Source organism: Anguilla anguilla, chromosome 16, assembly GCF_013347855.1.
Source record: "Anguilla anguilla isolate fAngAng1 chromosome 16, fAngAng1.pri, whole genome shotgun sequence".
Classification (NCBI taxonomy): Eukaryota; Metazoa; Chordata; class Actinopteri; order Anguilliformes; family Anguillidae; genus Anguilla; species Anguilla anguilla.
Window position 1 is genome coordinate 12266431 of NC_049216.1, and position 22525 is coordinate 12288955.

General features: G+C 43.0%; 1 protein-coding gene across 3 annotated transcripts; it reads left to right on the plus strand.

Annotated features, from left to right (window-relative positions):
• Positions 1-3753: 3753 nt before the first annotated feature.
• LOC118215792 (repulsive guidance molecule A-like) lies at positions 3754-21711 on the plus strand. 3 transcript variants are annotated; one of them, XR_004762890.1, is made up of 5 exons: positions 4816-4921; positions 7198-7313; positions 13122-13624; positions 17462-18702; positions 18782-21711. XR_004762890.1 is itself a non-coding variant. In XM_035396793.1 (4 exons), the coding sequence occupies exons 1-4, from the start codon at positions 4513-4515 to the stop codon at positions 18134-18136; spliced, it is 1308 nt and encodes a 435-aa protein (XP_035252684.1). In that variant the 5' UTR covers positions 3754-4512; the 3' UTR covers positions 18137-21711. The 3 variants fall into 3 exon arrangements, 2 of the variants coding, with proteins under 2 accessions (XP_035252684.1, XP_035252683.1); XM_035396793.1 differs by lacking the exon at positions 4816-4921 and adding an exon at positions 3754-4526 and having other exon boundaries at positions 17462-21711; XM_035396792.1 differs by having other exon boundaries at positions 17462-21711.
• Positions 21712-22525: the final 814 nt, after the last annotated feature.

The window sequence follows — 22525 nt, forward strand, 5'->3', positions numbered from 1 at the left end:
TCTCAACTTCTCTAACAGGCAACGGTTCCAAAAGATGACGAAGTCACGTGCTTTAAAAAGATTTTCGCAAACGTAGGGAATGGTCGCCATAAAGGTAACACGATCAATAGCATAATGTATGATGCTGCTACAATAGCCATTTCAGGTTTGTACATGTGCAATTCAGTCCTCTCCTCCCAAAGGAATGCAGCAATGTGATGATAACCTTTGCGGGAAATATTTCCCAATAATTGTTTTTGAGCGGCCAAATAAAAAACTGTTCTGGAAGTAATTTTCTGGTATATGGCTTTATTTTTATTAGCAATAAACCAAATCATACATCATTTGAAAAAGTTAGCTGTCCTTGAAAAGACTTTTGAGTGCATTCTAGCGGGAATTGGATGCTAGGTGACCAAAACACACGATAACCCCATCTGTATAAATGTAGCAGCTGTAAGAGTTATACCGCCTCTGACTTGCTATAATAAAAAACGTGCTTTTTTGCTGTTATCTACAGAATGACATCTAAAGAGAAAATGAGAGGGCTGGTGTCCAGAGAGGTCATGGATGGGGCTTCAGATTTGAAGATTCGGGACACTAGATAATGTTGAAACCATCTACATGTAAGCCTAGCGTCCTTTTGGGGGTAAATATGGGGAAAAAAGGCATTTCATTTTAAATGGTGTTTCATTTCTAACATTTTTTTTACTCATCGATGTGTTTGACCTTTTAAGCTAGTTCGGTGTTTACTGTTAAATGTGTTCAGCTAATTTCTTTGCTGTGTTGACACAGCCTCATCTTCTGGATGCTGTGTTAATGGACAAGAAACAGCTACCTGGTCACAGGCATTTATAAGCACACACCAGATTGGTCCATATGGTTGGCTATTTGATTTGCAAAATCTTGCCTGGGTGTTAAGAAACAAGCAAAAGCAGCTTTCCACATCTCTTTGGACATTACCAAAACTCACTTACCAGTAAGTTACAAAGCTGCTTGTGTGTCTGTTTTTTTATGTACAGTCTTTTTTCATGAATAAAGCCCCATGCTTCATAATCTGAGGATGTGGCTGGTCGCACGTTACCAATGGAAATGGGTTTCCTTTATTAACCGTGTGTGTTAGAAAACACCTGCCTATGCACATCATGGGGCATTTTCATTTACTGTTACAATTATTCCGCACCTATAATACAAGCATACGGAATAGGTGGTATGAATCTAACATCGGACGACATACCTTGGTTTTGTATCCAACTCAAATAACTTATGAATGTCATTGAAACGACTAATGACTACTGACATGCCAAGGCTGTTTGTAGTAAAATTTCATAGTGCTGGGCTCAATATTTTCTGAATAAATGAGCAGAATCCTAAAACCGTTACATTTATGGGACTCTCCCTTACTGTAACACGCTGAGGATGTCTTCTCTTAAAAATGCCCATTCTGACCTGTCAGAAGTGAAGACTCGCTTTTCGCAGATGTTCAAAAACAGATGCAATTACCTTTGCTGCAAGGGCCACCAGCCTTGATAAATAACCTGTAGCAGGTCATATGCATGAATTTTTGCAGTCTACCGTCAGAACGCCAGAAAATACATATTCATTAACCCAAACAAGCAAATTTTAGGGATGCCACATTTTTCTCGCAAATCTCCAGTGCAGCACCTCAGTAAATATGGAAAAAACGCTATTTGTCTCGTAAGCGTCTATAAAAGCACTGCAAATCCTTAGTAAATATGGCCCTACGGTTCCTGCCAGCCGGCATTCATGAGCATTGCGTCATTATCAGCACTGATGTCACAAGCATGGCTCGGAAGGCCTCTTTAGTTGACTGAAACCCCCTGAAATGGAACTCTACAGAAACGGAAAACTTGTTCGCTCCGCTGAAGTATTCCACCAAGAGGAAATGAAGAGATGAAACACAAATGATAGATATACTGATGTCCCACCAAACTCATTTTCCCTCAAATGCAGATGAAAGCAGGGTGTCTGGTGTCAGGCGCAGCACTTCAGTGTGCTTAAGTTCTCATGTGCGCAGACCAAGCAGGTGACCCGTGCCGTGTGCAGGTAATGGAGCTTGTCTTGATAGCCTAGGAAGGGTTCAATCACGCCATCTGGAGCAAGATTATTCTCTGTGGCTTTAACACCCCATCAGGTGACTGAGGTAGAATGTGTACATTCAATAAAAACTGCTAAAGGGTTACTTGTTCCATGTTCGGGATATACCTGCAAAGGCAACCAAACAAGCCAAAAAGATACGTTCTGATAAATCTTCTCCTTTAGATGTGAACAAGGGTTAAGCCTTGCTTTCTAAATAAAATATATACCTAAACTAAAAACAAACTCATCAGCATATGAGCAATGTTCATTTCTCCCACAAAAGAAAACTACTATGTGCAATTATCTTTTGATGTGAAGTCAAAGTTCTAGTGATATCACTAGAAGCATTGGGATTAGGGATCATTTCAACTTTGTGAGTGTGAGTGTGTGGGGGTTGGGCTGAAACTGAGGGTGAATACTATTTCCAAAAAATGTTGAGAGATTTCATATCAAATAACTGCACATTGGCAGCAGTGCGAAGCTGAGGGAACAGGATTTAACTTAAAGCCTTATGGGGATCTTTCTCCGGATTGGACACTACTAAGGCTGTGGGATCATATCCTAGATTGGGCACTGCTACCTAAAACTTTGGGATTATATTCTAGATTGGACACTACTACATAAAGCTGTGGGGTGATATCCTGGATAGGGCAGTACCACATAAAACTGTGGGATCATATTTTAGATTGGGCACAACTACACAAGGCTGTGGAATCATATCCTGGATTGGACACTACATAAGGCTGTGGAATCATATCCTGGATTGGACACTACATAAGGCTGTGGAATCATGTCCTGGATAGGGCACTTCATAATGCTGTGAGATCATATCCTGGATTGGGCACTACTACATAAAACGGTGGGATCATAGTCTAGATTGGGTACTACTACATAAAGCTGTGGGATCATATTCTGGATTGGGCACTACTGTATAACTATGAATAATGTGCGTAGACTAAATTATTGAATTGCATTACCCGTAGTGTACCTGAATAGTAGAAAAGTACTTCTGTACAGAAGTAATTAAGTGGTTAATTAATCATCATTGAAATGGATATAATGTATTTCCTCAAGGCATTTAACAGAGATGAGCACTCCAGTCGGTCATTGATTCACACACCGGGAACAGTTAGCGAGGTGACTTCACATAATAAATTATTTCAAGTGCAGAACTGCGAGGCAAGACACTGCTAACCCCAGTGGATCGTTTGAATTTAGAAGCCTGGAATTTTCCATATCTGTCGTTAAACCTGGCAGACTTGACAGAAAACGGTGACGTCATTAGGGTTGTGCTTTGATACTGTCAATAATCTTGACTTTATATAATAGACTGTCAATAACTGCGTATCTCACGGTCTTTCGGTGTTTCTTTACTTTGTGAAATGCAGTTCTGCAAGTTGATCTGGCTAAATGACTAAATTGCAGATTGTAACTGTAACGTTACAATTTCCAATTTAACTGAACGCTCTAAAAGCCAATAGGCTACCCTAATCAGTCTGTGAACTATATTAAAGACTAGTGCAATCATTACACGATGACACACGATGGAATTTAATAGAGCATTATTATAAGCCTGGTAGTAGTAGTAGTAGTAGTAGTAGTAGTAGTAGTAGTAGTTGCAGCAATAAAAATAGTAATAGTAGTAGTATTGTTGTCGTTGCTGCTTCTGCTGTATTTGTAGTTATTATTACTGTTATCATTATTATGCGATTGTTTTGGCAAATCTCACTCCCACTCTAGAATATTTGATACGATATGTCATATAGACAAACTGCGTCTGAGTCCGGGCGGCGGCGTGCTGAGTTGCTAGTTGGCGTGTCTTCACATTGTCTAACGAACCATTTCACAGCGTTGAGGTGAGGAAACGAGCCAGCGATAGCGATAGCAGCCCATGTGGAGTGAACAGCAGCGCCCCGAGGGTCATTCCTCTCAACATCTAAGAGCTGCACTGGATACAACAACCAGACTACACATATAATGAAAAAGATACTTGAGATAAGATCACATATGTATCCATTTCTCGAAAAATCGAATCGTGTGTTCCTATTGCTTTCAAATTAAGAAATAGTCTAATCACTCATCGAGACGAACGAACAGACACTTTGGACCAAACGACATCCCTCGTTGTATCAGATTAAGAGTTGACGAGACCTGTTTCACTATCTGAAACTATCGGGTTGATCTGGTGAGAAATCACTTTCATTTCGCGCCCCACTATCTGCGATACTTTCTCGCCTGCCTGCAGCTGAAACCATGCAAGAACGATTGCAGTATTTTTCGCCTAGCTGAAAACGGACTACAAATTTAATTGTGGATTACGACTCACAGAGAAGCATTTTTGGTAGGCTGCACTTCGGGAGTTCGGCTTCCCCTTGCCGTGTCAATTCCCTCCCGTTCCGCCGCCGAGCTCCGTTTCACGCCGTGGTGGAGGGCTCCATGCTGCCGCAAAGGTAAGAATGTATGTCTTGTAGGCTACATTCATGTTTCTATGTGGAAATAATATCAAATGTTATTTTCTTTCATTGTCAAAGTAACATGAACATATAGACGACCGGTTTGCAGGCATTTTAATTATGACACGTTACAGTATTTTGCCTTGTAACCTACAGTAGAGTAGGCATATGGGTGATGTTTCAGTCCAGGCATAAGCTCTGCATTTCAAGTCGTAAAATAGTTCGAACGCAGGTTTTAGAGACGTGACGAATATCTTTAGCCAAGCAATATGTAGCACGGAGTGCTAAATTCAACACAACATAACGAGGGTTATATCAACTTATTATAGGAGCCTGATGATGACATGTGGACTGAAAGATGCAAAATTTTGCAGAATAAACGAAAAAAACGGGTAGGCTACATTTGATTCTCCCCCCGAATATGTGTAAACTTTGTAAATAAGCTCGGGAAATGTGCGTTTATTAGGGACACATACGTTATCGTGACTTTATTTGGGTATTTTACAATGCATTACGATTGACAATTACATTGTTGCACTGAATATATTGTTTTTCAATTTTTCATTACGTCGTGTCTGGCATGGGCACGCGCTTAATGCCGTTGACTTGAATTAAAATGTTGTATGGGAAGGTAGGGGTGCTGTGGCGATATTTGGGTTTTATGTGTGAGGGATCAAAGTTAAGTAAGTTTTTTATGTAGCCATAGTTTCTGACTGTCGATGTAATCTTATTTAAATTGTTTTGAGGAGAATCAAATTGGCCAAATCTTTTTCTTTCTTTCTTTCTCTGTGGCAATTGTACGTGTCTGCTTCAAAACGATGTGTATACCTACTTGTTAGGACGTCGCTTTGCGTTCCTGAAGCTGGTACCCAGAGCGCCATCTATTGGAAAAATATTATAATTTATTGTTCAACTTAGGAGTTGGACATTTTCTCAGAGGATTTCTGTAAAGCAAGCTCTGGTCATTTCCGGGGCTCTTTGTCGTCGTTAGGGTGTAGCGTTCTCAGTAAGTGGGATATCTTCCTATTCAAACATATATTTTGTATGCCGGTCTGTCAAAGGTATCGTTCTGAACGGTAATGTTTAGTTTCATCATATTTATTTTGTTCGTGAAGGATTCATATTGAATGAAAAATCAGTGCATTATTATTATTATTATTATTATTATAACACTAATAATAATTGTAATTATCAGGAATAATAATAATAATAATAATTTACATCAAATTAAGAGTAGGTAAAGGTCATTTCCTTGAAACCCTTCATATGACATCATATACACATTTAGCATATTTTACTTTCCCCTTTCTAAACTCCTTTCAGTGCCGAATTCAACACATGACTTTGGACTTGGGACTGAGTCCTACACAGTAAAATGTTCAGTGTTAAATTAACTCTTACAGTGTACATGTGGTCCCAATTTGAGTTGAATTAACACTGGACGTTCTACTGTGTACCCTGGAGACAGTAGCTGCAAACCACTTGTTAGACATAAGCGTTTATAGATTTAATTCTGTGCACGTTTCGGGTTTAGAATATTCAGTGTCAACTGTGACACAGATGGAAATTAACATTAGAACTGTAAAAGCAAAAAAGTTAGTTTCTGACCGCAATATTTGCCTTGTTGATAATGTGCAGATTTAGTTTTTGTGATAATAAGCCAATGGTAGGCTATGTGTAGCCTATAAAATTGGTTTTACTGAATGAGGTCAAAGAAACATTTTTGGTAATCCAACTTGATGGACCAGGCTACGTGTTTCTTAACTGTGCGCTCGTACGGTTTTGACATTAGCTAGCATTTGTAGGCCTCATTTTCGCGAAGATTCGGTCTGGACGTATTTATATCTGAACGTCCGAAAATGCTTTCAACACCTGTTGCTGCTGTCCACGTTGTATTGTGATTATGAGCACGATGTAGTGAATAATGTTAGTAGGAAGGAATTGCAAAATAGATGTGGAAGGGCTAAATTAATGAGATTTTCTTCAGGTCACAATTGTAGCTGTGTTTGAGTGTTTTTTTTTTTCTTTCTATTATTTTATTAGATAATTTGCAACATATAGCCTAGGGCCATCATATCGTGTCGTTTTCATGGTATACTTTCTACAATTGATAGGCTACATTTAATTTAGCTGTAGCCTATTATTTAATCTTTAAAAATCAAAATCAGCATATTCGCATATTATACACTGTAGGAGAGCTTTTATAGCCTACCCAATCGGCAGCACTCAAATTATTTGTTGTGGTAAGAAGAATCCAAAGCCTTTAATTGGTTTGTGTATTTGTTCCAGTAACATGTTAAAATCAATGTGAATTCTTGAAAAGTGGTAGGCCCGCAGTGTTTGGTGTAATATTAAACTTGTAGGGATTGGAGGCACAGTACGTGCTTCTGATTGGTGTAGAGTGGATTGTAGGCTGTACCTTTTTGACACCCCCGGAATGCCAAATTCTTCGCTGTTGCTTGTGAGTCTTTCAAATCGAGAAGTGGTTCTAGTCGGTTTGGAAAGGAGTGCACGTTTGAGTTTTTGAATTTTTTTATTCCAATCGTAGCAATGGTTCATAGCTCAATTTAGTCCGCACCTGGTTTCATTTTTAAGTTTTATTCTTGCAGTCACGACTACTATGCTCTGCTGATAGCATTTAATCACGACTCCCATTTGATTTAACCAGGGAGAGGAGAGAAGTGCGATCCCGTGCTGGATGGATGGTTATGGGGAAAGGAGCAGGACTTTCGGCGCTAGAAGTCGGCAAGATCCTCACAATATTTCTTTACCTCTTCCCTGCAGGTAAGTCTGGAGAAATTGACATCGCCACACATTATTTTACTTAAGATGTGCGACGTGTGTGTGGCACCCTTTCAACTTTGTATTTATTAAAGGCTGGCAGCGTCAACTGAAATTTTAACATGTGAAGGTTACATTTGCTGCATTAGAATATATAACCATGTTATAATGCATTGTATCCATTAAACATGTTTTAGGCTTTGTGTTTTGTTCCTTGGTTCCGTATTTCGTCCGGATGTGTGCATAAGGGTCTCTCACTGTAACTTCGTGCAGGTAGGAGTACGATGTAGCCTATTTTATACAAATAAAAGGCTTATCCTATGCGGAAGGACTACCATTGGTGTTATAACATTTAACTACCAACAGAAACAGTTCCCGGTTAATTAAACATAGTTGCGTGAGAGTAGGCTGGAGTAGGCAATTGGTAATTGAGGTCTTACGAAAGACATCTGAATTTACTAGTAAAAAATTAGAACCAGGGGAATTGTATGCGGGATAGTTGCATAGTACCGACACTGATGTTTCTTGCGGCGTTGGATATTGTTGTGAGTGTTCGGGTTTTGTATTTTTCCTTTGTGGTGATTGCTGTAGTTTTATGGGGTGAAAGTAATCTGTTCAAACGAAAGCGTGTTTTTTTCTTCTTCTGAAAGTTGCTGGCCGAGTTCCATGCGAGCATTCCGTCTTATTTCTTAAGCTCTGTTTTGATAGGGGGAAGGGAAAACCACACATACTCGTTCCGGAGCTTCGTTGTTTGGTTGTTGTTTTTTCCCAGTGCTTTTAATGCTTATTTTAAGCAACCCAGCACATGATGCTACTAAATATAAACTAAACGAAATATACGTCTTTAGTACGAAGTAGGCTTCGTAGTAAACCTACTTCGATTACAATAGCTTGGTTTGCAGATAAGTTGTTTGCATCTCGCTTCTACAAGTCCCACTCTTAAACTGGTGTGTACACTTTATTGCATATGCGTCTACTCAGTTTCAATTCCGGAATACTAGCTACGATGTTTATACAATCACATATATGGAATTTCATTTGTAGTGACGAAGTGCCCGCTTTTCTCCCCACTGCGCCCGGGGGGAGGGGGGTCGTGGAATGTAATTTATCACCTAATAAAACTTATCAAGAATTTTCGCACTTGGCACCTCTTATCGCTTTCCTTTCATGGCACTTATCGTCAAACAAAAAGAGATAATGCATTTGTTGGCCGTTGACGTTTATTCAAGATTAAGATGGGTTCGTTGCAGTTTATCAGATGGGTGATAAATGCCTTTTGTTGCTCCGAGGTGGGGGGAAGGGGGTACTTTTCGTGTGAGTTCATAGTGTGAAGTAGCTTTTGATCCCTAGCTAGATAGGAGTCGCTCAAAGGTACATTTTTTTTAACTAAAATACTTGAAACTACATAATGTAGCCTACATATATTTTTACGCAAAATACACGCAGGAGATATAGGGAGAAATATGTTTTCGATTCCCTTGCCTCAAGATGTAATGTATAACGACTGTAGTTTTTTTTTGTTTTTTCAAATAAAGACAACCATATCAGTTTGTCCAAAATTGTACAAATAAACATTTAATTGGCCTTTATGTAATAGACATGTGTAATATATATATATATATATATATAATATATTATATATAGTGTTATGTATCTGCAGATTTTGTAAGGTGTTACAAAGAATTTAGGCGAAAGTAACCGTATCGTCAAGTTTACAATGTCAGAAATGAGAAGGCTGAAATCAGTTTAATGTTCGTTGAAGAGATAGTTGTGACTCAGTATTCTTGTGTTTTTGTTGTACCAAACAAATAAGCAATACAAGACATAATATTATTAGAAGAGAATACACTTCCAGTTTAATTTACCAATCAAATACTTTTCTTCTACCAGTGGGTGTGTTTTCGATGTTCTTGAGCAAAATGGCTGCCACAAATCACCTAGGTGGATGCTGCACGTTGAGAGCCCCTCTACATCACTAATGACAAATTAAGGCAACTTTTCAATTGGAAGGAAAAGTGCTATGAGCTTCAGGTTGACTAAAAGTCAGTGGTTTGGTGAAATAAGGAAAAGTGGGAATGGTTTAAAAAAAACTGTAAAACTTTCTTAAATTCCTCATTCGTAGGGAAAAGCAGACTTTCTTTTGGTTATACTGAATGACAACTTGAGTGTTTGTGGAACGCTATCATTCAAATAATTTTCCACATTCCAATCTGAGCATAAAACAGATATAAAAAGTCATATGACAGCTTTGGTTTTGTAAGTTTTGCAGTTACTCCTAATGAAAGAACTGCTAAACATTGTCCATTGTCAGTTGGAAAGGTTGACCTGACCTTTCTTTGGAAATACCATCTGTATATTTGACATTACGAAAACCATCTTGATCATTTCACAGTGGCTGAATTTATATCTCAATTTGCTATTTCTTGTATGTGTAGTTGGAGTATTCTTGACTTAAAGGTTTTCTTTCAGTTCAACAGGAACAAAAACAATACACTTGTCACCAGATGAACATTTCCCAGGGTAATTTGATCTTGTACCTAAATACCTCACTCTGGAACTGCAATTAGATTAAAGCTCACAGGCTAATTGTTATGAATTGTGTGCTTAGCAAAAATCTAACATTGTTCAGCTCTCTGAAAGGCCAAGGTATTTTTGAAGACACAGGAACTAGAGGCAAAGGGAAATCAAAGCCTTAATCTGCCTACTGCTAATAGTGAAATGTAAGCTTCCACGGAATTGGAATTCTGTTTTGAAATTGCAGGTCAGTCCTTTGAAATTGAGGGTGTGAATCAGCAATTAGCAGGTGGATCAAAGTTTGGAACGTGCTTCAGTTTCGTGATAATGCGCTAAAATAAAAGTTTAAAATCCAGTATAAGCACATATGAATATATTTGAGAGTACATTCGATTAGTTTTCTCCATTAAATAGCAGGCAGACTGTGACTTACTTTTAGATCTATAAATCCATCTTCACACATGGGAAACAAGTGATTCAGTTAAAATGGGAAATTGTTGTCCATCGTGAAGAATTTAGTGTGTGTGTTCTAGTGACTCAATATTGCATTAATCTGATAAATGGTTTTCTTAGGAAAGTTAATATTAAAACAAATACCTGGTTGCGTTTTTTTTTTTCTAAAGATGGTGTTTTCCTTTGGTGGGTAGTGGGTTGGAAAGAAATGTCATTCTTTCTCGTGCCTCCCCCACCTCCACCCAGAATTCAAACTCTTTAATTGTTGCTCAAGTAACTCAAGTCTCAGGGAGTGTCTGAAAATTATGTGACCTTTAATTACCGCCTTCGTGGAGGGCAGGTGGATATCTCATATCTCGATGGACCAGTGGAATTGTGAGACCTCCCCTTTGCTCCACGGTTGACCCTGGAGCTAGTGCTCAAATGCAGTCCCTTTGGGGTAAAGGAAATGGGGATCCTGTTTCTTTAAGCAGGAGCTCTCCAAACTCTACCCCCCAGGCACAGCTGGTGAAACTAGAGCTAATCCTTTTACACAGGGTAATTTATTGCTCTGTTGGTCTCCTCTCAATGGCAAATTACATTGTCTTCATTCAGGGCCTAAAGACCAACCCCCCCATACACACACACATACACACACACACTTTCATTCCTCTGCATAGAGCTGAATTATTCACAGGGGTCTCTTTGTTCAAGCTCTTTTCAGGAGGTCTGTCTCTTTCACACCCCTAGGAGTCCTATTAAAAGCCATTCTGATGGAGGCCTTAGTCATGTGACCGAGGGTCTTGTGTTATTACAATACTGTTATTCTCCACTTTCCAAAGGTTAGCACCTTCGGGGGGGGGGGGGGGGGGGGGCTGCTGTGATATTCTTCCCATAGTGGAACCGTCCCTTCATACAACACATCTTTGGGGCATTGCCGTTTCCCAGAATTAAAACAGACACAGCGGAAAGACGACTGTCTTGACAGTCTTGAATTTGAAAGCACAGGTTATGGTCCCAGTGCCTCTGTGTTTCTCGCTGGACCTTATCCTTCGGATGGCCGCTGCCTTCCAGTCTCTGTTTCTGCTTTTGAAACTGGAACAGAGCCTGCTGCCAGTAAGGTGCTCATGGAAGAACCAGCAGGCAGCAGTCCACTGCAGTGAAATGATGGAAATTCAGATTCTTATTGTATTAGGTCAGTAGCTGGTAAGCATATAACTGGTAGATTTGCTCTTTAGTTGGGAGTTAAGTGCTCAGGCTGAGTTTTTACTTTCCCGGCTGAGGAAAATTTTGTTTATACTACAATTACAAAGTACAGAATGTCAACTCTAATTGTAGGATAACTTCAGTTTTTTTTTTTTTTTTTTTACTCGGACGCATTTTTCGGAACTAATTCCACTGTGCTGAGTAGTATCCATAATAATTGTCGCATCTAGCTTAGGTCAGTCTGAGAACCACTTCACTCTGCTTTGCAATGCAGTCCAATGGAGCCACCAAACCAGCCTTGAAATGCCCTCTAAATGTGGTTTTTCACTAAATAAATGCTTACTGTAGTTCTCACTGAGAACAGTATACGATTCCGCTAAAAAGTAGTCCCGTCAACTGGATCACAAAATGCCTGGTAATAGACTGATGGAAAATGACGTAAATGGACGTCGCCTTCAGGTTATGCAGTTATTATTTTGAGGGAGGTTATTCGGCAGGTTTCAGGCGTCCGATCAACTAGCGGAGTCCCCCTCGTCACGAGATTGCCACTACTCAGCAGACCAATGTCCTCCTCCTCTGGATCACTAAATGTTTCACTGCATGTACACTGTTTCACTGTACAGTACAGTTTATCCTCTGCCAGACCAAAGCTTAGATCAGTGCATTAAGTTATAATGGGCTGTGCTTCTCCAAAGTGGTAGCTGCTAACTGTGCAGAGTTCAAGTTTTGCTCCATTCCGAATGCAGAACGCCAACAGTCACTTAATTTTGTATCACACCTGAAATATATTTATATTTATATTTATCAGTCTGCGGTTTGTCTAGCTCTTGTTCTAGTTTTATGCTCCTGCTCTTAATATTACTCTTGTTATTATTTGAATGGTGTTATAATCTAATGCAGCAACTGTATCTGCCATTTGGAAAGATCAAACTTCTAAAGTCAGGTTACAGATTTGTTCAGGGATTAGACAGAAATTACTTGCTGCACATGAGGAACGGAACAAGCGACAGTGTTGCTGAGAGCGTCAAAGAACCTGCGATAAAAGAATATTTAATCAGCCTGATAAATGAGCTTGTAAAAGGGCACATTTCCTTTCAGCATTTGTGCACTTTAAAAGAATGCCTTTATCAGCCTTTATCACAATTAAATAGCTGTTATTATTTTGGCTTCTTTGAAGTACTTTGGTTTGAGTGTCAGTAACGTTTAAGGTAACTGAGAGCAAATAACATGTATAGCGTTTGCAGCTTTGCTCTTTCCATGTGAAAAAATAAGTATACCTGAAGTATAGTATTTTGTACATAAGAGTACTTGAAGTATAATTCAAGTTTCTATCAGGTGTGCTTAGTGTACTATTTTTTCACAAGGGTTTCCAGAATGTTTTTTTAATTATCCTGGTTATTTGTACTTGGTGCTATTGGATGCAATTGCCCTGGAAGTAGGCTTGGACAAACGTGTCTGCCAAATGAATAAAATTGTGTGAATTTTGTGTAATGCGTTGTTTTTGTGCGGTGTAGTTGTGCTGTGTAGTGTGGTGCCGGCCAAGATTGTGTGTGTATGCTGTGTCCATTGGTTAAAATTCTGAAGACTGTGTTATATCCACAGTGAGCCTGCAGTGCTGATAGATACTGAGGAGTGCGTTTTGTGTGTTTGCGTTCACAGTGAGTCTGCAGTGCAAGATCCTGAAGTGTAACTCGGAGTTCTGGGCGTCGACCTCCACCTCTGGCCCGGAGGAGCTGTTCTGCACCGCCCTGCGCGCCTACAACACCTGCGTCCGCCGCACTGCCCGAACGTGCCGGGGGGACCTGGCGTACCACTCCGCCCAGCACGGCATCGAGGACCTGATGAGCCAGCACAACTGCTCCCGCGAGGGCCCCACCTCCCAGCCCCGGCCCCGAACCCCGCCCCCGCCGCGCCCCGACAGCCAGGAGCGTTCGGATGGCCCCGAGGTCTGCCACTACGAGCGCGCCTTCGCTCGACACTCCGCGCCCCCCAACTACACCCACTGCGGGTTTTTCGGGGACCCCCACCTCCGCACCTTCAGCGACGACTTCCAGACCTGCAAGGTGGAGGGGGCGTGGCCTCTCATACACAACAAGTACCTGTCCGTGCAGGTGACCAACACACCTGTCCTACCAGGGTCCTCTGCCACAGCTACCAGCAAGGTGAGAGATGCACTTTGCACTTACTATGCACTTGAATATGCATTTAACATTCACTTACTCATTTGGCCTAACTTTTGTTAAGAGTTAGTGCTATGGCCATTATGGAAAAGAGAACCAAAATCAAATAACCAAGATAACTACAAACAGCAGAACAGTAACAGACTAAGAATAAAGCTACAGAAAATTACTGCAAAGCTAATCAGGCTCTGGAGCTACACCAGATAAATGATATACTGTTGAAAAGGCCCTGGAGGCTGTAAGTGTTGGCAATTCACCCTAAAATGGAGTCCTATTTAGCAGCAGAACGTTGAATGAAAAATTACTTGTGTGAACCCAGGCTGTCCTTTCAAGATTTACAAACACTCGCTACATCCAACCAAAACATTTTAGTGGGCTGTGCTTTCACAGTAGACCCACTCTAGGTTTCTTTCACTGACCCTGAAGCTGTAGAGCCAATAGAATCTGTGGTATTTTCACAACCAAGCCTATCCCCAGATTGGGAGACACAGTATTGTTTTTTCTTCATCTTGAGATATGCTAAAAATCCCTGCCGTTCAGCATCAAATACGTCACAACAGTCGTATCCTTGTTGGAGAGACTGCTACTGATGTGCCCGGCCTACCTGAAGTTTTGAGCTTTCCTGTTGAAGTGTGAAGGTTCATACACAAACCAAATACACAATATCTGCAGCTAAGAAAGAGACATGGCTAACATTCCCCAGGCAGAGATGGGTGCACAGGGCTTCTGTGTCTATGAAGGCTTTACAGTTGGAGAGCCTGGCTTCCGTCAGGGTGAACAGGGACTCTTCTAACAACAATGAGGTCACCCTCCTATTTTACATTTTAAACAATCAGTGTTTTGGTTTTGATTGTTCATTGATTTTATTTCTACATGTGAGCCAAGCTGCTCCAGTATTTGGAAGGGATCTGCGTCAGATGAAGAGGCAATAAACTGAACCGTTAATGCTTTAGCTTAACAAATCTAATTCCGGAATTGCCATAGCGATAATGACTTACATTCGCAAGCTGCAGAATTCTGGTTTTGAAGCTGATGTGACAAATGTCCATGGCAGCTATTTCTGTTACACATTCATGAACTAAGCATTTTTTTTAAAGTACCGAGACACAGGAAACTGCAAATGCCGTCTCCTCATCGGTCTACAGCGAGGAGCCTCTTGGCACTTGTTCTCTGCAAACCAAAGCTGTTTTATATGGATAGGCGGCTGAGCCCTTTGGAAGCAGGCCACCGCAGCACTTTGGCTGAAAGGGACGGAGGGCTCTGTAATGCCTCCGTTTCTCTGCTCCTGTGTCCCGTCCTGCGCTAGCGGCACTTCGGCGTGTGCGCTCGTGACAGCGGGGTGAGCTCGGCGAGGGTCTGCTTCGCACGCTGCCTTTTTAACAGAAGTAAAACTCAGAACGGGAGGTGTTGAATAAAGAATTCAGATAGGGGCTGCAGATCCAGCTAAAGAGCTAGGCCTCGGTATTCAGAACGGAATGTAATCCTGACCTGGCTGACTGGCCAGCGCCCCTATAGGGAGATTCAGTTTACTCTGCCTCACTGCGCACCGGCGACTCCTCTGGTCAGTCTCACGCGCGCGCCAGGTTCGGAAGAAGGAAAGTCCTCACTGGACACAGCGGCTGAGTAGCTCAGCTGGTGGACTGCAGAGTGGGAGAAAAGAACAGTGGATCAGCACCCATGTTGCCTGCGCACACACAGATAATGCAGTATGTTGCGATTTGGCAGTCCAAAGAGAGATTAAAAAACTGCATTTAGATTTTAATTGTATAAAAATCTTTATTTATAGCAGAGCTGTTCTTTTTGAAGTTAACAATGCAGAACAGAGGAAGCCGGTGCATTCTGGGTAAAAATGGTGTGACCACCTGTAGTCAGGCACTGAATCAGTGGACACTGCACTTGTTAGATGCCGCAGCACAGTGCACTGCTGGTTAATTACAGGGTGCTTTATACCCACTGTACCCCCCTGTGCCAGCATATGTGCGTGCACGCACATGCACGCGTGCACACACACAAACACACGTGCGCGCGCACACACACTCAGACCAGAGCCGTGTCTCCAGGGCTACTTCTGTTATAGGCTGCCCCTGTCCTGCCCTCCCTCCCCCCCCAATGAAATTAAAGAGCTTGTAATGTGACACGCTTTATTAACCCGGCCCTCACGCTCGTCCGGCTGTGCTGAAGCCCTGCCGTTTCTTGGGGGCGGGGCAGGGGGCAGGGTCGCCGGTCCACAGCCAGATTTTTTTTTTTTTAAGAAGCCTGAAAGGATTGGCTTTGTGTTCCTCAGATAGAAAACGTTCTTGGCCCTAACACTGAGCCTTTCTCCTCTGGCTCCTGGTTGGTGAAACCCCAGGTAAAATGGTAGGGTGTGACCTTTGCACAAGCGTCAGTTTGCCCAAATGGAGAGCTTGGTATTTTAGAATACTGAAAATATCCAATGTAATTGCCCCAGTCAGTAAAGGCATTCACCTCGTTTGTATAATATTCTCTGTAGCATTTATATCCCTACAAAAAGTTGATTTAAATTAAAGCGGCGCAGTATGGAAATTCTGGGGCCGGTGTAAGCTGTCGGAATTTGACTGCCCGTTGCCGTTACCTCCCAGCTCTGCAGCGCTAATGCAAATGGAAACCTAGAGCTCAGAGAGCTACTGAGTCACTGTATGGCTCGGTAAAAATGATACTTTCAAAACAACTAGAAGAGTTGCAGATGACTATGATTAGGCCACTTTCTGAGCATGACATTTTCACTAAATTTACAAGATTCAACGGTGCATCAGATGCACTGGGGATAACCCATGCAGTAAAGGGTTAACAAACTAGTCTAGTCATTATCTATGAACATTAACTAATGTATTAAAATTATGGTTATTCCATAAATGATCAACTTATATAAAACATTCACAGAAACAAGATGGCTGCTCTCTCAGTGTGGCACCAGCTTACTAACATTCAGAATGCTACTTTAGAATCCTTCTCATCAGTCATCGGTAATGCACTGTCCGTCACTGTCTGGCTCGAACTTGAGAACGCAACAGCAAGCGCCTGGCAATGGAGCCCAAGACAGAGCATCTCAGCCTGCCAGTTGTGTCCAGTGAGGCCTGGAATAATACAGGCAAGCTACAGTTTAATCCGAGACTCAGGTGCATATTGAGTAGCCGCTAGTAGTGCCACTATTGTTTAATGGTATGGGGAAATGTTAGTACTGTTAGCTTGTGGTGTGTAAAGTAGCGATTGGTTCACAAGCACAGTGCACATATTCTAACAGTGCTGATTGGACGGGGGCAGGCAGCACAGTGGTGACATGAGAGGCACAACTGCCAATTCTGAGTGGGAGGGAAAGGGGAAAGGAGCGGGTTTTGCTAAGCCCCATGTCTGGAGCCTTGTGCGCCGCAGTGCGTAACTCTGCATCTGGACTTGATAAAGGGGGGGCGGGGTTTCAGGGCATTTTCACTTGCAGCTATAAAATCGGGGGGGAAAAACGTGAGGCGGTCCAAATTCCTTTTGCAACTTTCTGTTTTCAAAATCTGTCTGGAATTTATTTGACATGTTAAATTATATTTCTTATTTTTCTTCAAGAAAGAGTTGCAAGCTAAGCACACATGATGCTAACTTTTTAACTTTTTCCTTTTGCGCATAAGCACATTGCTACCACGTCCAGCATTTCACCTTTTCAGGCCAAGTCCTTGCATTTTAATTGTACTGCATATGTAAGAACGGATTGCCTTCATTTAAGCTCCTTTGAGAAGGTACAGTTTGGTACAACATTGGTATTCCCTTTCTTAATGACGTATTTTCACACGTTGATTTTATTTCTTGAAACAGTTGACCATCATCTTTAAGAACTCGCCGGAGTGCGTGGACCAGAAGATGTATCACGCCGAGACGGACGAGCTGCCGGCGGCCTTCGCGGACGGCTCGCGGAACGGGGGCGAGCGCCACGGCGGCAACGCGCTGCGCGTGGTGGAGAAGGTCCCGGGCCAGCACGTGGAGATCCAGGCCCGCTACATCGGCACCACCATCGTGGTGCGGCAGGTGGGCCGCTACCTGACCTTCGCCGTGCGCATGCCCGAGGAGGTGGCGACCGCCGCCGAGGACGGCGACGACCAGGACCTGTACCTGTGCCTGCACGGCTGCCCGCTCAACCAGCGCATCAGCTTCCGGGACCCCAGGGGCCAGGGGGCGGGGACCCCGCCCCACGGGTTCACCTACCAGTCGGCCATGGCCAAGTGCAGAGAGCGCCTCCCCGTGGAGGACCTGTACTTCCAGTCCTGCGTCTTCGACCTGCTCTCGTCCGGCGACGTAAACTTCACCCTGGCCGCCTACTACGCCTTCGAGGACGCTAAGATGCTCCACTCCAACAAAGACAGGTACCACATCTTCGCCAGGTCCACGAACGCGGGGAGCTCCGCCCAGCTGGGATCCTCCGTCCCCACATTGGCCGTTCTGCTCTTCCTGGCTCTGTTGCCGTGGGTACCGTGCTCTGGCATCCACCTGTAAGGCCGTGTTTGTGTGCTTGGTTTGTTCGCGTGGTGCTTGCCAGCGAAGGAATGCCAAGGAGCTCCACAGAATGTTCCAGAATGTTCCGTCTCACTGCACAGGGTCCCTGGCTCCACCCCTCTTCTCAGCCTTTCTGTGGCATCTGGAGTCAGTCTCTGCCACGGTTGCCAAGAGAAACAATGGGGTGGGGGGTGGGGGGGGGGGTCACTGTGTTTCAAGTGCAATCCAGACTTGTCCGTCAGCCATCGACTTGTCTCTCATCGTGTGTTCTTCATCACTTGTGGACTCCATGGGGCGGACGGTGGGGTGGTTCTTCCTCAGAGCGGAAGAGGGACAGACTGTGCGAGTGAAACTCAGCCATTTCGGGTTCGGACATGCTCTGTGCAGGGCGGGAGAGGGAGGAGGAGACCTCACTTAAGTGTGTATGCGATGTGGCCTTTTGCTGGGAAAAGCAGAAGGAACCGTCCATGGCTGTCTGTATTGGAGTTGAACTTCTGACAGGATATATTTATTTAAATTTTTTTCACCTTATAGTGAGGAAAATGAGGCCATGGACGTGTGTGTGTGTGTGTACTTGTGCACTTTTGTGTACTCATACATGTTTGCGTGCATGCTTGTATTCATGTAAGTGTGTGCATATGAAAGTGTGTGTGTGTGTGTGTGTGTACGAATTCAGAAAGGGCTGAATTTGGGGAGGAGTCCCTCAGCCCTGGAGCGAGCGAGTCGGGGTGTCTGGGGCGGAGTCATGTGACTCCGCTCACAGCGTGCTGCTGTCCCAGAGCGTGTGTATATGGCTTGCACACCGAACTGCTCTTCACAAGACAAATGGGGCCATGTTTCCAAAAGCCTGTCTGTTACACCCAGGGTTCTAATAGAGTGCAGATCTGGCAGCCAAGGGTCAGTCAGACCTGCACGCTTCTGCCAAGAGCAGAACTGGCGGCCAGATAGGAAACCCATCCCCCCTTCATCATCTGCCAATCACAGCGTCGAAGTGATGTCCAGCACGTTCCTACATCACACAGCTGTGTAAATCACAAACAGTATTTATTAAACTTTGTTCATTTTGCTGTTTTATGGTTGTACAATTTAGATTTTGGAATGTAAATACGATTCCCGTCAAGGGACGCGAGCCCCTCGATCAAACTACGGAAACAGTGAATTTGCACCGTCGCGTTTGCATAACGAATGTCATTTTTAACAGAATGGTACTTTTAAAGCTGCAGTATCGTTAATACCCCGGCGCAGAGCGCACAGAGAATGAAGCATCCGCGGAAAGCACCTCAGAAGGTTTTTATTTTGTCCTCCCCTCTCTGGTTCATTAGCAGTGCATTTCTTAAACAGTCAGATAAGGCAGCGACGTGTGGATGGAGTGCGCCCGTTTCCAGTTAACTATATTCACAAAGCAAGGGCGGGGCAGCACCCAGCAGAAGTTAAGTTATTGGCCGAAGTCGCAAAGTAGGCGGACACGACTGCCGGGCAGAAATGTCCTTATTGGTCTAAACCTAGATGGACACCTGGCAAGGGCGGCTGATGCAGGAGCCAAGATTGTGTTCGAGGCTTACACGCATCTGACACACTGACTCCCTCATAAAACTAATAAGCCGTCAGGGTCTCTGTTGACGGCTCGCAGGGTGCCAGCGTGGCTGTGCTGTGAGGGGCCTGTTTGACCTGCTTCTCTCTGCGGACCTGCGAGTTTTAAAAAGGAGCCCTTTTCTGCCAAAGAGCTAGACCCGGTGCCAACTGTTGTCCAAACAGCTGTGCCCTCCTTGGGGAGTTCTGCGGTGGGGAGCGTAAGTATTTGGGCCGAACAGAGGCCCCGATTGTGTGGGACACAGAAAAGCGCTGCTAAATTAGTCTGCTAGGAGACGGCATTTTGACAGCGGGGGGCGTGGGCATGGGGATGTGGGAAATATCTGATGGGGCGTTTTTTGCCTTCTGCCTGCGCCCCCTGCAGGAACGTGATGGCATCTCACCCTGACAGGCTATGAGTGAGATGTTGTCACAGTGAGTATGATTAGAGGTGGTGAGTGACTTCATTACATTGTATGTCACTGAATCCAGTTACGATGCTATAAAACAGTGACGCCTCTTCTGGAAGGTGATGCATTAGCCAGGGCTTCATAGGAATTCATGGGCCAGCCAGTGGAGGATGGGCTTCCCCTCTATAGCTGGGTTCTCCCTGAGATTTCCTCCCATTGGGGAGTTTTTTCTCACCACTGCTATTTCTTCCCTGTTTGGTGGTTCAGGCCTGATTTTTGCCCAAATTAATTGAATTGTATCACATGTGACATGACACCTTTTCTCCAGTCACTTAATTTAAATCAGCCCAGTGTTGGAAAATAACTCTGAAGAATCGGAGAAAACTTCATTTTACCTGCAAATGTTACCCAGGATTCACACCAGTAGCGAATCCGTTGCCCTAGCCACTGACCTGCACAGCAGCCTGCATAATGTAGTTCTGTGAGCGAAGCAGTCTGAGGTTACAGGAATACGTTAAAGTCTAGGTACGTCATTAGGCCTAAGACCCATTGTAGCTGCAGTGGGAGATGGCAGCCTGACTGCTGTGTTGTGGGTTGATTTGGAGCTTTTTTTCCGGCTACCCTTGAATGGGGAGGTTTTGGCAGAAGCGGGGCTGACTCACACCACACTGAATGCTAATGCGTTATAGACCAGAGAGGGTTTAAGGTCACTGACTCCTCACAAACAGAGAATTCAACTGGCTTTTTCACCGAGCAGATGTAACCGATATTCCGTACAGTTCGTCTGGCTTTTCCGGCAAGTAAATGTCAAACTGAAATGATTGTAATGTCAGAAATTGTGCTCCTCAGTGTAATTTGTATTGTCCCTTTTTGATAAATGGTTTCTCTGTGTCTTGTGTGTGATTGTACTTACAACTGTGAGTTGAGTTGTTATAGATATATTGTGTTAACCGGTTGTGTTGAAAGTTTCACTTAAACATTGTTTTGTAAAAGGGAAGGGGTGGGTGAATGTGACCATTTTGTTTTTTTTTTATTATAAATATTGTCAACACACAAACACCACAATGATACATGTGTGAAAAATTGTAGCTCCAGTTCATTATTTTTGTGTGGCTGCTGTTTGAAACTGAGGCTGTAATCAATCCTTTGCTTGTTTGGAAGGCTGAAGAACATCAACAACCAGATTATTTTTCAGACGCAAATGTCTCGGATGAAGACCATTATTTTTTCTTGAGAGAAATATTTGTTGTTACGGCAACATTAGGACTAAGCATAGGCTATAGGGTTTACTTTTAAAGTTCAAAGAAACAAAATGCAGACATTGTGGGTTTGTGGTGTTTGTTTGTTTTTTTATTTTTTTATTTAAAATGCACTTTATGTTTTATTCTCCTTTTCTCGCTTTTTTTGATTGGAACTTGATTGTGAATAGAGAACGTCAGAATGGTACTGATCAGAAAAGGGAATAAAAACTAGCCAATGTATAGAAAGAGCAAACTTTCTTTGTATGTAGGAAAAAAAATAGCGTGACGCCATGTGTACATATTGTAAATTATTTATTGAGAAAATTAAAGTGTCTTGTTCATTTGTTTTTATGAATTGTTGTTGCTGGTCTCTTTATTTCCTGAGTTTGCGTGTTCCTCATGTCCCCATCGAACAGGCGCATATGGGAGCATCAATTCATGGGCCATTCAAAATGGCGGCAATGGAAAGCCTTCTCGTATCTCCTTCCAGTTTTGCATACTCTCTCACAACAACACAAAATTCCCCGGCCTTCCTTTACTCATCTGTTTCTGCATGTGCGCCATGTTGAGGGAAACATCTGGGTTCTTCTGTCGACAGGATAAACAGGCTTATTTCTGCTATGGGCACTGTATTGGAAAACCAGCTGACGGAAGCCCTTTTGACACATGCGGTCTTAACCAGTCACGTTCGGGAACTTCATCGTTTAAAGGTCATGTGTGAATGACAGCCAGAATCGGCTGTTCTGCCAATTTTCTGGCTCAAGACCTTGTAACATTTACGGAATTGTTCAGTTTAGACGTTAGCGTGAACAAAGCCATGGGATTACTGGGTCAAGCACACAACACTCTTTCCAGGAAGATATCAAGTTGCTGTTTCCTACAACTGCAAAAAAATTAGTAAGTAAACAGAGCATTTACACCAAATAAATGATAGCCTATACCTTAGTATCTAAAGTTCCCGTTGGTGTACGTGCATACTAGAATATGACCGAATGTTAGCTGTGATTCACGTTTTTATTCACTACCAGCCTACTTATCAAACATTAGGTAGCTTCTCTGGCTAATAGGCCAGAATTAAAATTATACCTGCAGGTACTGTATGTCATGGTTACTCTCTCTTGACCTACTTCCATCAGGGTTGCCAACTTTGGTCAGCTGGCTGGATGAAA